General features: G+C 31.3%; 1 protein-coding gene across 2 annotated transcripts; it reads right to left on the bottom strand.

Annotated features, from left to right (window-relative positions):
- Positions 1–1,950: 1,950 nt before the first annotated feature.
- LOC107440633 (uncharacterized) lies at positions 1,951–15,025 on the bottom strand. Of its 2 annotated transcripts, none has more exons than XM_016053602.4 (6): positions 14,853–15,025; positions 10,006–10,132; positions 8,050–8,155; positions 4,600–4,730; positions 3,550–3,673; positions 1,951–2,120 (listed from the first exon to the last, which is right to left on the bottom strand). In XM_016053602.4, exons 2-6 carry the CDS (start codon positions 10,031–10,033, stop codon positions 1,988–1,990), a joined length of 522 nt encoding a protein of 173 aa, XP_015909088.2. In that variant the 5' UTR covers positions 10,034–10,132; positions 14,853–15,025; the 3' UTR covers positions 1,951–1,987. The 2 variants fall into 2 exon arrangements, with proteins under 2 accessions (XP_015909088.2, XP_015909089.2); XM_016053603.3 differs by having other exon boundaries at positions 10,006–10,063.
- Between the last annotated feature and the right edge of the window lie 521 nt (positions 15,026–15,546).

The raw sequence follows: 15,546 nt of genomic DNA, 5'->3' as shown, positions 1-15,546 counted from the left end.
CCTCTGGGGTGGGTCCTAATGTGCCCCATGAAAGCATTGTTCCTGGGCTAGAAACCAGGAAAACCTGGGTGAGCCTATTGTTATAGATGGCTCTTTGGCGTATAAGAATAACGTATATAATATGTGTAAAAGGAAAAAAAACGCGAATAAAGCACAGAAATGGACAAAGTATAGTTTCGGTTCTGTAAATATATATTTATTGGTAACAAATAACAAATACCAGGCTTTAGCAGTCAAATCATTAAGTGTTCTGGCTTTCCAATATTTCTGAAAAATGCAATTCATACTTTTAAGAACGTGTCGGTATGGCAACTATCCATGGTTGCAGCTTGTACTCCAATTTGCTGTCAGACAGACAGTAAGCCGAAGAGTCCTTAACCTATTAATGCTTAAACCACAAAAGTGTTCAACATATGAAAAGCCCCAATATAAAAAAAAGGTAGTTCATATTTGTTTACACCAAGTGGATCATCTGTTCTGTTATTTACCTCTTTAGCTATTAAAAAGTACTATGCTTTGACTTTCTATCAAAATATAAATATTTATATCACTGATATATTGCGAAGATAGTACTACCTCTGTTTTTTGTAAAATTAATGCAAATAATGAAGCACGCGTGGCATCACTTTTTTTTTTTGGAAAAAGGAGCCATCCAATAAAAGGACGCTGTGCAAAGGGAACAAATTTGCTAAGTCTAATTTCAAAGATATGGTCATTGAGCGAATCGCGTTCAGCGAAAAGACGAAAAATGGCAAACAACAGAATTTCGTGTGAGGTTCGGGATTGCACATCCGCTAGCACATAAATATAATCAAGCTTCTCCAAGCTAATGCATTCAACTCCAAGTTAAATATTTTCTCAAATTCCATTTTGATGAGAAATTTAGCAAAATGAAAAGTCAAAGAATGATTGCGTCTCCGCAAAACAGTGGTACCTATTATGGCGAGGTAATCAGCTCTTTTTTTACCTTCCACTCCACAATGGAAAGGAACCAACTGGAACCTACTAAACCAGCAAGTAATTTCAAAAGAGTCCTAGATTAAAAAAGACGTTTAGAATTGCATATTTTATTATTGCAGGTTCTGTAAACAAGAATCTTCCCCGGAGTCTGAACACAAAGTGACAGTAGGAAATTAACGTGTTTACTTTTCTGCAGTCTTTTGGTGTTTGGACACAGAGGAAGGCTCTTGTTTAGGGAACCAAAGCTATAGTATGTCCATTTCCTTACTTTGTGCTTTATTTTGCTTCAGTTTACATAGCACAAAACATACACTGTTCTTCTTTTGGATAACGTGTATGTACGCTAATAATTTTCCTATAAAATCAATTCTCAAAGGCCTTTAAATCACCTCATATTACTATTTTCCGCATTCAATGAAAGTTTAATACACAATATAGCAGCATAGAAAACATCCCGTGAAAATGTTTCTCTTGCTGGCCAAATTATGACCGTTTTGGAACGACATTCAATGACAGTCTTAGACAAATTTGAGTGCTTCAGTGGTCAACATGGAAGATAGGTAGGTGATCAGGTTACAATGGGTTTACTCCCTTTTAGTAAATAAGACAAATTCGGTTCTTGGTAAAAGAGGTTAACTTAGACATGTTGTCAATTTACTGGTAAACGGGTTTCACTGAACAATGGTTATGGTTCAGCAATGAACTTATTTTTATGAGAGTATAATCCTATCTCTAATTAGCTATTTTTGTTAGTTTCTATTTTTGGTTTGAATGCGTGTTTTAATCACTGGTATATTTTGTTTTCATTTTAATGTTTTTCTTCGCTTGTTTCGTACAATGTTTTTCATTGCATGCTTTTTTAAAAGGCGTTTTCATGTTTTAGCAGTGTTCAAGTTTAGCAGTTTTATGTAAAGCAGCAAGTTTAGAGTAGTTTTTAAAGCGTAATCAAGTGACTTTTCTCTGAATGTAGATAAGTAGTTTTACTGAATATTGATTAAAAAACTTTTAATAGTTAATGTACAGTAGTTTAAGACAAAAATTCGCAGACTTTCTTATACAGTTCTGTAAAAGAATCGTAGGTAGCCTGAAAGATGTATTGCGTATCTCTGGAACATTTCTCAAACCTCTGGTGCATACAGTTTCGATTGTCATCAATATGCCTAAAGAGAAATTAAGTTTTAAACAATTAGCAGCAGGCAAGTTCATGAAAACAATCATAAATTAAAATAAAAACTTAATAAATAAATATATACGACATTAATTTGTAGTAAATAAATAAAACATTACAAGCATAAACATTTAATAAATTAATAAAAATACATTTGTAATGTGCAATAAAACGTATAATTTTATTTGATAAATTGGAGATAGAAATTCTGCATAAAATTGAAATTATAAAGATAATAGTACTTTAAATTATAAAGACAAAATCATTTTTTTTAATCTATCGGCTAATTTTTACATTTAATAAAAAACTATTAAAACTTTTGTTTTAATAATTAAGTTCCTTATAGTTTTTAATTTTAATGTGACCCTTTATAAAATACCTTTCTGTACAGTTGGTATAAAAGTATCTTATTTTTAAAAAACAACAATTTAACGCCCCAGATAACAGCTTTTCTTTTAATTATGACGAAACCATTTCAGCAAAATATAGTCTAATTTTAAACCGTAAATTGGTGCAATTAGTTTTTGACGTTGATTTCATTAATTTCGATGCCGATGCTCGTACTGTCTGCCCGATTCCATTTACTCTAGAATTTCACATTTTTCATGCAATGTTCACGCTTCATACTAACGAACAGCTATCATGTTTCATACGGTCTGAAGTGGAGGACATGATTTTCAAACTGAATTACGTTATTGATAATTAAAAAGAGAGATGAATAAAACAAAAATTAAAACATTCCGATATCTTTTTGGAAAAATTAAAGCAAAAAATTCGCGAAACGTTCAATTTGTTCTCAAATAAAATGACCAACTGTTGGCCAGCCGTATTGCATAAAGTGTCCTTCTATTTTGAAAGCCTCATGTACAACTGAAGTATGACAACATTTTATTGAAATCGGATAGGGCACATAAAAGGAAAACCTTTCAAACTAATTTTGGCGGAGCCGTGATGGCTCAGGGGATAGAGCGTTCGCCTTCCAATGAGGCGAAACGGGTTAGAATCCCAGTCGATACGAATTACGTATCCGGCTTGCACCGACCACAGCGCTAACGTGAAATATTCTCAGTGGTAGACGCATCATGGGTTAGAGTCCCCTTGCCGTCAGGCTAGCCGTGGGAGGTTCTCATGGTCTTCCTCTCCATGTAGCGCAAATGAGGGCTAGCTCCATCAAAAAGTCCTCCGTGAAGGCAAATTTCTCCCAATACTCGATCCAGTAGTTCCCTTGTCTTCTGGATTGGGTTCAAAATTACAAGACTACGGAATTGAACATTAGCAGTCGTAAACCCATAAAATTGGGTAGCTGTTCAACGAGCTTATTAAAAAAAACTAATTTTGACCGAGAGAGGTATATGGAAAAAATTCTACTAAACATTAAATTACAAAAAAAAAGAAAAAAAAAAAACAAACAAAGAACTTACTCGCAAGCATTGTTATTTTCACCATTATAATGTTTTTGTTTTGGTTCCTTTCTGTCTTTATTTTGACGATCTTTACAATTTTCAAGTAAAATTTCCATTCCACAATTTTTATCGCCTTTAATAGCTAAAAAATGAAGGAAAATAGAAATGTTAGATGAGTTTTATGAATATTTGCCCGACATTCGAAAGCACTTTGGTCCAAAGAAACTAAATAATCATAAATCGAGAGATAATGAGAACATAGTGTAGCCGTTATAGTCAAAATAGTTAAGACACGTAAAGATAATGTAAATTAGAATTATGTAAAGAAGTAGTATCCATTTCAATATCATTTGTTACATATTTTTGTGCGCTAGAAATTGTATCGAAATCAGCAAATTCCCCGTATGTGGAATTATTGCAGAATGTCGGACAATTAAGCATTTTACATATTTGTATGTATAGTTGAGAGTTTTAAGGTAATAACAAGGTTTAACAATTTTTTTTTATATTTTTAACCGTGGTCAATAAATTGACTTGAACGAATGCTGAAATCAATCATCTTCCATGAGACAAATTAGGGCGAGTTAAGTTTAAGCGAATTGTCTTTTTATTTTAATATTCCTTAAAACTCGACAACTATTTGCGAATCTAAACTTATTACATTATTTAAGCAGGAAACTTCTTATATGTCAGTTAATAGAAAATGATTATTTTCAATTCGCCAACATAACTGCGTTGCAATAAAGGCCGAAACAAAGAATTCTAAGTGATGGCATATCAGTGCATAAAAATGAATTAAATATTTATATATTTTGTTACTCGTTTGATTACGATAAATTTTGATTACTCTTCTGATAACGAAATAAAAAAGTTTTAGTCAATTTAAATGTGAAAATTTGAATATATTCCATCAGCTAGGATCCTAAAATTTGATTCTGACTTCCAGAAATTCTGAATTGTTGTCTACCCTTGTAGTAAGTATATTTTTATTTATTGAGAATTTTTTAAATGAGTTAAGTACATAATATTACTAATTTAATATATTCTGATTCATATTTAAAAAAGTACCATTGTAGTAATATGTTCCTTCTGTACACAGATCATTTTGTATGGATAATGCTTTCTCTGCCAATTGCTCGAATCCTGTTTTACACGATGTTGAAGCTTCATACATGCATTCTGTTAACGGTTTAATCATTCTAAAAAAGTATATCAAATTTATGAGTAAAAGTGAACAAATAAACACATAAATATAGAAATAAAAATATTTCTATAGTAGTTATAGTTAAAATTACACTGTTTGAACCAAATAGGGTCCGTTCGGGTAGGCGAGTGTCGAGGAAACTTGACATACGTTTACGAACAACAGAAATAAAAAATTTGGAGTAAAGAAAGTCTGTCTAAAATTAAATATAAGTTTGGCTAGTCTGCAGGCACTAGAGTTTTGTCGAGTCTCTTCTATCTCCGTGCTTGTTTTGGAGGAAAAACAGATTAGCATCTGAGGGAGAGGTGCAAGTACTCAAGATTGAATTGGAGCAACTATTGGTTTATATTATAAATTCAAAAAAACTCATCCTGCCATCAGATCACGGCAGCAATACGATCAATTGTCTCAGTGTATCAACGGTATCAACAAAATGTTCCAGTCTTGATGGTCTATCTTAAGCATACTATAGAACCACATACGAATATAAATAACAAATTTCCTTGTGAGAAAAAGTGCGATGCTGCTGCAAAAAATTCCCTTCAGTTAAACTATGCATTAGATAGCATTAGACAGACAATTGTTGGGTTAGGGCGAAGATGATTCAACGGAAGATTGAGGATCTCGATTTAAAGATAATCTACTTGTAAATGTTGTGATTTTATTCTGATTAGTGAAGGGCTCTTTTTATTATTTCTCATCCTTTTGCTCATCCGTGAATCGAACCTATTGCTTCTCTTCTAAGATGCGACTAATATTCTTACCAATATTTGCGTTCTCGAAACCTCCTTAAACAATGATATCTGTAACCTTTAATTGTTATTTCTGCACAGTATTATCTTCCTTTTTGTATAGTTTTGCCATTGGAAATCAGAAAATGCAAGTATGTAGAAGGAACAACCACAAACTGGTATTGTAAAATATAAATAAATAAAATTTATTTTTATATGTACGCTCTAAAACAAAAAATCGACGCACACCAAGAAGGAGTTGTCCGATTGAAACGAAAACTGATCGATAGGAAGACAATCTACAGAATAGTAAATGATTGAAATTTCAGAACAATTGAATAATTTATTGCAGAGTTACAGTAACAAGTTCAATAAGGTGTTGACCCGCCTCTAGCCTGGATACAAGCTGCCACACGGCGTGGCATAGAGCGATAAAGTTCCAGGTTGGTTTCTTGTGGTATTTCCCGCCAAATTCTACCCAATTGTCGAACGAGGTTATCTACATTCCGTGCCAAATGCAATCGCCTTCCCATCATATCCCAGGCATGTTCGATGGGAGAGAGATCTGGTGATTTGGCAGGCCAAGGAAGAGTTTGAAAAGCTTGCAGACAGTTAGTTCATAGCAACACGTGCCGTATGTGGTCTGGCATTGTCCTGCTGAAAAACCAGCCCAGATCGCTGCAAAAAGAACGGTAGCAAAACAGGTCTTAGGATGTCGTCGACGTACCGCTGTGCAGTAACTGTACCTCTAATGACGACCAAAGGGGTCCGGCTGTCAAAGGAAATGGCACCCCAGACCATAATGCCTTGTTGAGCGCCGGTGTGGTGTGCAATAGGGAAGACAGGATCCCCCCTCTGCCCTGTGCGTCTCCAAACACGTCTTCGATGATCGTCAGGACACAGTTGGAAGCGGGATTCGTCGCTAAAGACTATACGTCCCCAGTCGGCATCATTCCAGCCTGATCGAGCTTCGATTTTGCGCTCCTTAGTGCGTTCTTGGTGCATAGATTTTTTGTTATAGAGTGTAATTAATTTTAGTAAAATATATATTCAAGAAAAGGAGTGGATCAGGGAATAGAGGGCTTGCTTTGCAATGAGGTCGTGTAAGTTAAATCCCAGGAATCGACGCTGCTCTCGGCACGCGCCAATCTCAATGGTGAAGTAAGATAATCTTAGTGATGGACGGGTTACTGGCCAGTGTTTCCTTTCCTTCAAATGTAAGCAGGAGAAGTTTTCGTGGTTTTTCTCTCCATGAAACGTAAATGCGAGTTGGTTCCATTAAAAAGTCCTCCATGGAGGCTAGTTTGACCTAATGTTTGCTACAGAAATTCTCTTGCCTTATGGTTTGGGTTCAAAATTACCAGGCAGCTAAGTTGAATATTGAAAGTCATCAACCCAAAAATGGATAGTCAGTTCAACACCGGATATAAAATGTAATAAACGAGTTGGAAATGTGTTTAGCCATTGTCTGGTCTGCTTATAGATCTATTGTAGCAACATGATGTGTTAGACATGATTTCAATTCAGTTTAACTTAAAAGTTTCTTCCATATTATCATTTTCAGTTTTTTATTCTATTGGGGAGACAGAAACATTTCGTGATAGAGGTTTTGGAGACTTTGGAACACACAGAATTGTATAAATATTCCTTTCGTGCATGAAAGATACCATCTATTTGTTGAAATATGGATTATTTTTGTTTCGGATTTTTTTCCTTGGTGTTTCAAAACCAAATTTCATCGTCTCCCACTCACCACGAATGGACACTATGTTGGTTTATAAAAAGAAACTTTATAAAAGAATTTCAACAGCATTTCTATTTATTAGCATAAAGGACAATAAAAATTACATTTACTTTGCATTCTTAAATATATTTAATCCTCACACGATTGTAGTTGAAATTTTCGTGTAAGACACAAAATAAGAAATGAATTAAAACCTATAACGAATTAAAAACTCAAGAACTGATAAATTTATTAGTTATATAAACTTTGAGAACAACCTTGAGATTCAAAACTCTTTAAAACAAGTACAGTTGAAGATATTAGTTAAATAATACTAACTAACTTATTAGGTAAAGTTATATAACGTGAAAAAGCACTAATAATACCGCTAAAAGAGACAAAGATTTCCGGTAATTATTCCAATTGTGAAAAAAATCTATAAGTTTAGTCGCTAATTTTTCTAGCGTTCCATATTTTTCAAAATTTTAGAAATCTATTTCCTTTCAATTTCTACTTAATGCAATGTCTGGGGTTCTTACCTTACCCTTCGCAACACCTGTATCTTATATACTTTGTTTTGCTTCAAACTCGATCTCCATACATTAAGCCTCTTCTTCCTTGTTGCAACTTGCTCGACATTATCTTTTGCTTCTATGGGTTTCCCTCTTTTATTTTGTATTTCAACAAAGAAGTAAATTCTTCGTTACAGAATCTACATGTTTTTGCCGTGTTATTTGTGCTTTTTTCACTTTGTTTAATTTTTCTTATATATAACACCAAAAAACTCTTCCTTCACTTAATTTTTCAGAATAATTCCAAAAAAAATTGAAATTAAAAAAAATAAAATAAATTTTACTTACTTGCAAAAAGTGAAATCACTAGTGTCATCCGCCTGAAACTTCGAACGACAATCGGTGAGACTTTTTAAGAAGCATGCTGAATCAGATGCTGCTAATTTGACCAATACTGAAAAATTTATGAATATTATTCATCATCAGATCTGCAGAAGGTATTCATTTAAATTATAAGCTTAGATATGCGGTTGGTATTTTAAAAAACTGCAACGTATGTTAAATTTGTCCAATATTGCATGATTTCTTTTTCTAATTTAAACAAAAATCGTATATTTTTTAAGACACTGCATGAAAATTGTATAAATATGTCTTTAAAATTCTGAAATATCTATTTTCCTCATTCTCGTTTTGAGTAAATGTTAGCATTATAATTAGAAAAATTTTTTTCATTAAAATTGTCTTGGCTTTATAATTTTTATCATTATTCACTAGTGTAAAACATATTTTTTAATTAATTTTTGCTGCCTTTAATGAATTCTAAGAGAAATAAATATGAGTAGGAAGAACCAGTTTGCATGTGAAATAGCAAATGGAAGTACATATGAGGAAAAACGGTGAATACTGAAATTTTATAGATATAAGGAACACAGTTTACATGTGTTATTGCAATTAAAATTTTATATCGCATTTACTTCTTAAAATAATTTCCATGGCTGTTGTATTATTTTCATCATAATCAATAGAATACTGTTCTTGGATTATCTCTTTTCTTGTTCATGCATGAAAAATTCACAAAAAAAAGAAAAACTTTTAAAGCCAAAAAAAATCAAATAAAAAATGTGTTCAACTAAATTTTCGTGAGTTTTTAATACATGAATGAGCAAGAGATTTAGATTATAAACATAATTAATTTCAATATTTTACAGGAAGTCAATTTTGTAAAATTAATTCCAGTATATACTGTATTTTCGTATGGGTAATAGCATGTGCTTTTTCACTTTTTTTCAGTAATCAGTAGCATGGTTTCAATGCGTAACTCATGAAAATATGCAGGAAACAAAGTCAATGTATGCAAGTAAAATTACAAGTGTTGCCATTACTTGCATGGAAAAAATATCTTATTCTTTATTCAATTTATATTTTATTGTGCATAAAAATATTTTCCACGTACAGTGCGCAAAAAAATAAATAAACAAAAATAAACGGACCACCGTAAATAACTTTAAATCTAATGATCAGATCTTTACGTTCTAGAACTAAATATTAAAGGTTTGAAAAGGTAACCTCAAATATGCTAAATAATAAGTGCGAACTATATTTTTTAAGTTACGAAATCAAACGCGAAAACGTACCTTCTCTGGGTAAACATATCTTTTTCCCTATGGATTCGAATTTCTGACCCCCAAAATATAGGGGGTAGTCGCAATCATGACAATATGGTTCCAAAAGCTTGGTCAGAGGTTTAAGTTTACTGTGTGCGTATTTCGCCCTATCTCTGGAAGTTTTTAAGCGAAATGAAAAAAATGTTTGCCTACAATTATAAATCTTTTTTATCCAAAGATAATTTCCTGCAAAATATAACTCTTAGTAAATATTTATCATTTTTTATTATTTTATTAAATAATGGCCGAAAAAATTTGAATTCTAAGGGAAAGAATTTTTCAAATAGTTTTAAAAAAATGCCATTCTACGTGGCAAAATACGAAATTTGAGTGAAATTGGTCGAATAGTTCCAGAGAAATCAACTTTTACAAATATCACTTTTTAAAAATGATTATCAAAAGTCATATCTGGACAGCTAATTTGTTTCTTCGCATAGAATAAATTTTAAGAAATACTTGCCATACATTATGTATTATTTTTATTAGCACCAGTAAAAAAAGGTTTATTTTAAACTCTAAAATGATACATCTTCTTAAAATATTTTTTTAAAAAAAAGTATTTTCATTTTTATGAGAAGGAAAATTAAAACAAGAACATATTCTGATATTAATAAAGTTAATAAGCCTATTTTTCACTTACCAAACGCGAATGCCCAATACAACTTCATAGCTTCAGGTATATATTAGTAAAAGAGCACCTTTAAAAATATGTTGATTGAAACTAAACTTTACAGATAGCATATCTTTTACAAAAGAATTGTATTAATCTAAAAATAAATCAAAATCAAAAGATTAAAGGTTTACTAGATATCTTAAGAGCACTTCGTAATAATTATATCAGAATTTTATCACCGATAAACTTTCATACCACAAATAGTGACATAAACTTCTAACCGTATGAAATATTACCTACTTACTCAAGTGATATTTGTATATTAAACAAACTCGAAGATATAATTTGAAGTGGTTTTGCAAAAATGGAAAAATATTCCCATAATAAAAACTTTCAATTTAAAGTAAAGCTTCTGTTTTATATTATATGTTTTAACTTTATGCTACTTCATATATGCGTGTGACTTTAGTTTTAGCTTGGCAAAAAAAATTCTATTTTTTTAAAACAGACTAACAGCTTAGATATTAAAAGAAGTAGGGTAAACTAACCAGTGAAGGCTTGTCTTTAAAAAAATCATGAAAATTCTGAAATTTGTAATTTTAGTTAAATAATAGTGTTAATATATTTCCTATTAAATGCAAATTATGTAAAAGAATTTTTAGGGAACTTATATAATATTGTTTTAAGCTTTTCGTGGTCCAAATAATAAGTAGTAAGATAACCAAGTGAAGGAACAGTTTTTACCAGTAAAAGAACGCAAAATTTTCCAGTTAAAGAACACTTAATTTTGTGACTTCATTCACTTTATGAATTCATTAGCCATATAAATGCTTTAAAACAAGACCTTTTATGAAATTACAACATATAACCACAAGTAATGCGGAAAATTTAAAAATTTTTCGACTGATTTTTTGTTTGAAATTTTACTTTTTTTCGTGAAATGGAAAGTAAAGTGGAGTTAAATACAGAATAATTTTTTTTTTCATTTTCTTTCTCACAATTTGGTAGTTGATTCTGAATAATGAATGTTTATCATAATGTTATCCAATGATGTTTTTATTATTATTATTATTATTTTATCACTTTTCCAAATTCCTCACTGGATAATACACCAGGGAAAGGAATTTCGAAGTTTGAGGAAAATCTGTCTCTCGTTGACTTAGTCTAGTAGGTCTTCAGCAGTACTTACTATTGTCTGACTTTGATTACTTGTAGAATCAATTGTTTTTGACTAACTAACAATGCCTCAAGAGGATATATCTCAAAATCAGTTTTCAAGATACATTCATTATTAAAGTTAGCTGTTTCAGCTTCAGTGCGAAAGTTTGATTTAACCATATGTTCTTTTCGCAATAAATTCTTCCATATTGAGAAAAGCACAGGCTATTGGATATTTGGAAGATTAGACTCTTCTGTCAGTGTTCCTTTAAAAATTTATAACATATCTTGAGAGATTTCATTCTTAAGCTTCTGAAGAAATTGTGAATCGATACTCTTAAAGTATGTGTTTTATTGATAAGCTTTTTTGGTCATTAACACGTGTCTGTCTTGCATGCATTTGGTAAAGTCACATTTTCAACATCAAATGCAAAAATACTTCATTTCTTCACAGTATTTCAAATTTTAACTTCATCAATTGATGCCTCAAGAGCTTATTTAAAAATGGGTATAAAATTCACTCTACATATTGTTTCACAAATCTTTTATTTTCAAGATCTAACGGAAGATTTACATAAAGCTTTTAAAGCCCGAAATACGCCTACATCACAAGGTTGGAGTACATTAGTAGAATTAGGTAAAAAGCTAAACCAGAGAATTTATTTTTATGAACAAAACTTGCTCATTTTCAAATTGATAAGCGACTTATGCCCATCTAGATTAAGCAAAATAGGGAATTTGATAGCATTTTTAATCAGCTATGGGTAGAAGCATTTGCAATATATTCGTAAAATGTTGCTACGGTCATCGATTCCCTTCTGAATAACTTTTTCCAATGAAATATATAGCAGGAACAGATTCTGCAATACTTCGAGGAATTCTTCAGCAAAGAAAAACTACCATTAGAGGTACTTCTTTCCACCAGCTGAAATGTTGATCAAAGCTGTTGTTTTTTCTTTTTCTTTCCTAAGAACTATAGAATATAAATCCTTATAATTTTAGCGCCAAAGGTTTTTCCTGTTTAAGGACAATATGCAACTCCTGTAGATGCGATCACTTTCTAAAGGAATGCCAGGGCCACCTTCCTCTTCAAGATTTCTCTAAAGTTCTTTAAACCACTCTGGAACTTTTTTCTCTGTAAGGGAAGCTTTGCTTTTTGAAATTATATTCGCATTGCGTTGATGTCGTCTTAAAAAAAGCTTCACCCATTTTTCACCTGGATGATTGTCTTTAAATGGATTTTTCCTACCCGTTTCCGTTATGACGTTAAAAACCGCATTAGGATAATAATTTAGCTAATTATTGGCACGGAAGCTAGCAAAGAAATATTCTATTCAAGTTTTTATTATTATATTTATCTAGTTTTAGATTAGTAAACTTAGTTTATTAAGCTGTCTAACGTATGATGTAACTAAACATTACATTTATAAAGATAAATAATAAATAAATTATAATTATAATTCTTTTCATAAATTTGGCAATTGAATTAGCATTTTGAAATGAAGTTATTTAGCAATTATTCATACAACATTTAACAGAATTTTAGGCGTCCTCTATATCGAAGAACTACTAATTATCTTAGAGCCACGTAAAATCATATTTCACACATACTGTTCATTCACTGGCAAATCTATTCCCAGTGAAGGAACATGCCTGTTTCTTCACAGCCTAGAAGTTGTTTTGCGTATTTTTCAACAGAATTTTATTGTATAATAGGGCTAAAGGTACAAGAAAATTAAAATGCTCTTTTATTTTCCTTAACTTGGAAAAATTTCAGTAAAGGAACACTCGTTCATTCATTGACTTTACATCATTTGGTAATCCAGTTAATAAAACCCCTTAATTTCAGTACTTACTTATACTATGATACTTAAAATAAATAAAACATAACTTCTATAACCATATTTTGAATTCTCTTTTTCACAGAGAGAAAAATAACATTTCACATGCAATTAATTGAACTTAAAACAAATAACTACAAACACTGACCTTATAATTTTGTCAAAGAAACAATGCGTTGTAGAGATACTAACAAATTCAAAATTTTTTGACTATATGACCAGGTAACCAAATGCATTGTTAGATGACTTCCTATTGTTCTATATGTAAGCTACTGTTACCAAAGTAAAAACTTTTAAAAACTTAGTTTTAAAAAATATCTATAAAATGTTAATTTACTTGTTGCTTAACTTCTTGGTTTACCCTATCAAACTTTTTACATCATTTTTCTTTTTTTTTTCCATTTTTTCATTTATCTATATTCATTGAAATCAATGAAACTAGCTCTCAAAATTTGACTATTTTAATGAGCCGAAAGAAACGCATGGTTGAAATAATTTTTCAAAAAATTTAAAATCAAGATATCAAACACTTTTAATTTTCGCTAAAGTGGGGTTTTCTTTTATCCAAACAATTTTTGCGATTTTCATGAAACGCTCTGACTAAAAATATCCAATACTTAACAGAACAGTCATCTTTTTTTCGTGCTATTTCTTATACAATTTTTGTACAATTCTTATACAATTTATTATACAATTTTTGTGCTATTTCTTATAATTAGTATATTTTATTTTGTAACCGTCGTTGAACAGCCGACCCAATTTTTAGTTTCCAGCTACCAATTTTTATCTCTGTAACTTTCTAATTTTGAACCCAATCTAGAAGACAAGGAAATTCCTGGACTAAATATTGGGAGAAATGTGCCTTCATGGAGGACTTTTGATAAAACTAACCCGTATTTGCGTTGCATGGAGAGAAAAACCACCAAAACTTTCCACGATTAGCCCGACGGCAAGGGGACTCTAAGCCGTGATCCATCTACCATTGAGGACATTTTTCGTCAGCGCTCTGGTCAATGCAAGCCGGTGCGGATTTCGAATCAACCAGTCATCGCTGAGATTCGAACCCGGGTCACCTCATTGGAAGGTGAATGCTCTATCCCCTGAGCCATCACGGCTCCTATAATTATCATAGACCGCACTGAAAAAAAATAGGCAACAGTTTTATCATGAAGTTTTGTGCTATTTTCATTATTAGCATAGAGCGCTCTGACTAAAAAATGGGAAATACTTAACGGAACAGTCATCTTGGATTTTCGTGCTATTTTCATAATTAGTAAAGACCACACTGACTAAAAAATGGGCAATACTACACAGAATAGTCATCTTGGCCTTTTGTGCTATTTTCATAGACCGCACTGACTGAAAAATAGGCGATTCTTAACCGGGCAGTCATCTTGGCATTTTGAGCTATTTTCATAATTAGCATAAACTGTGCTGGCTAAAAAATAAGCAATACTTAAACGGTCATCTAGGCTTTTTGTGCTATTTTCATAATTAGCATAGACCGCTCTGACTAAAAGACAGGTAATACTTAACCTAAAAGTCATCTTGACCTTTTGTGCTACTTTCATTATTAGCATAGACCGAATTTAGCCTAACCGTCATAAATCACTTTTGCAAACATAGTATATTCAAAATAGTACATAATATAGTAAAAATAGCATATTACAAACATGGTTAGTATATTACAGAAAAGAGTTATTTCATATGACTACCAAGTCTAAGATGAAAACCATAACCAATATTTTGAAGTCCCAGAAATGTTAACTATTTTTCAAAATAAAGTTTGATACTATACATAAACATACTTAAAATGTTAACAATTAATGCATGAGTTCTCGCGAAAAATACTTTGAAAAATGATTAAAAACTTACCTTCACAAATTGTTCGTACCACGATAATCAATGACTAACTTCATTTTCTAAATGGAAAACATTTATAAAAAAAAATCTTTAAATATATTTGCATAGAGATAAAGAGAGATATATATCTCAACCATAAGTAGTTTGATGAACTCTTAAAGTGTTGAGATAGATTTGCACGTGTAGGAAGTTAAATAAGGTTTGATGCGTTTTATTTTATTTCGGACTACATCGGCAATCTAAATCACATGACAATGAAATGAATACTCACTTCCCTTTAACATTCTTTTTATAAGTAGGCAAGCAAGGACAGAAGTAGATTGTTAATATTAAAAATGTTGATTATAATTCTTTTACTATTTTTTTAGGAACGTGTGAAGATTCATGCAGTTTCTTGCACGATGAACTAAAATGGAGGAGTTAGGGGAATTTAATCGGTAAAAATTCCTTTTAATAAAATAAAACAATAGAAATTTAAAAACTGTGTTTTTTTGAGTGATCTAAAGCGGATAAATAAAATTCTTTTTTTTAAGACTTTTTAAAAAAAATAATAATACTTGTCTTTAATTAACGTAGTCATCCCTTGACATAGAAAAACGTAGAGACATTAACAGCGGTGATTGAAGTTTATAATGAAAGAGATACGCCCTTTCTTTTTTAGTCTGACTAAAGTAAATTATTTTCTTCTTTTTTACACTGAGAATAA

Source organism: Parasteatoda tepidariorum, chromosome 8 (assembly GCF_043381705.1).
Source record: "Parasteatoda tepidariorum isolate YZ-2023 chromosome 8, CAS_Ptep_4.0, whole genome shotgun sequence".
In the NCBI taxonomy this organism is placed as follows: Eukaryota; Metazoa; Arthropoda; class Arachnida; order Araneae; family Theridiidae; genus Parasteatoda; species Parasteatoda tepidariorum.
Note: the sequence above shows the minus strand (reverse complement) of the source record. Positions and strands in the feature narration are given on the sequence as shown.

Excerpts from the sequence above, each read along its gene's own strand:
- LOC107440633 (XM_016053602.4), bottom strand. The coding sequence starts at position 10,033 with ATGAAGTTGTATTGGGCATTCGCGTTTG. Across the intron at positions 8,156-10,005 it reads GTATTGGGCATTCGCGTTTG|TATTGGTCAAATTAGCAGCA; the intron begins GTAAGTGAAAAA and ends TAAATTTTTCAG. Across the intron at positions 2,121-3,549 it reads GAAAATAACAATGCTTGCGA|GCATATTGATGACAATCGAA; the intron begins GTAAGTTCTTTG and ends ATTTCTCTTTAG.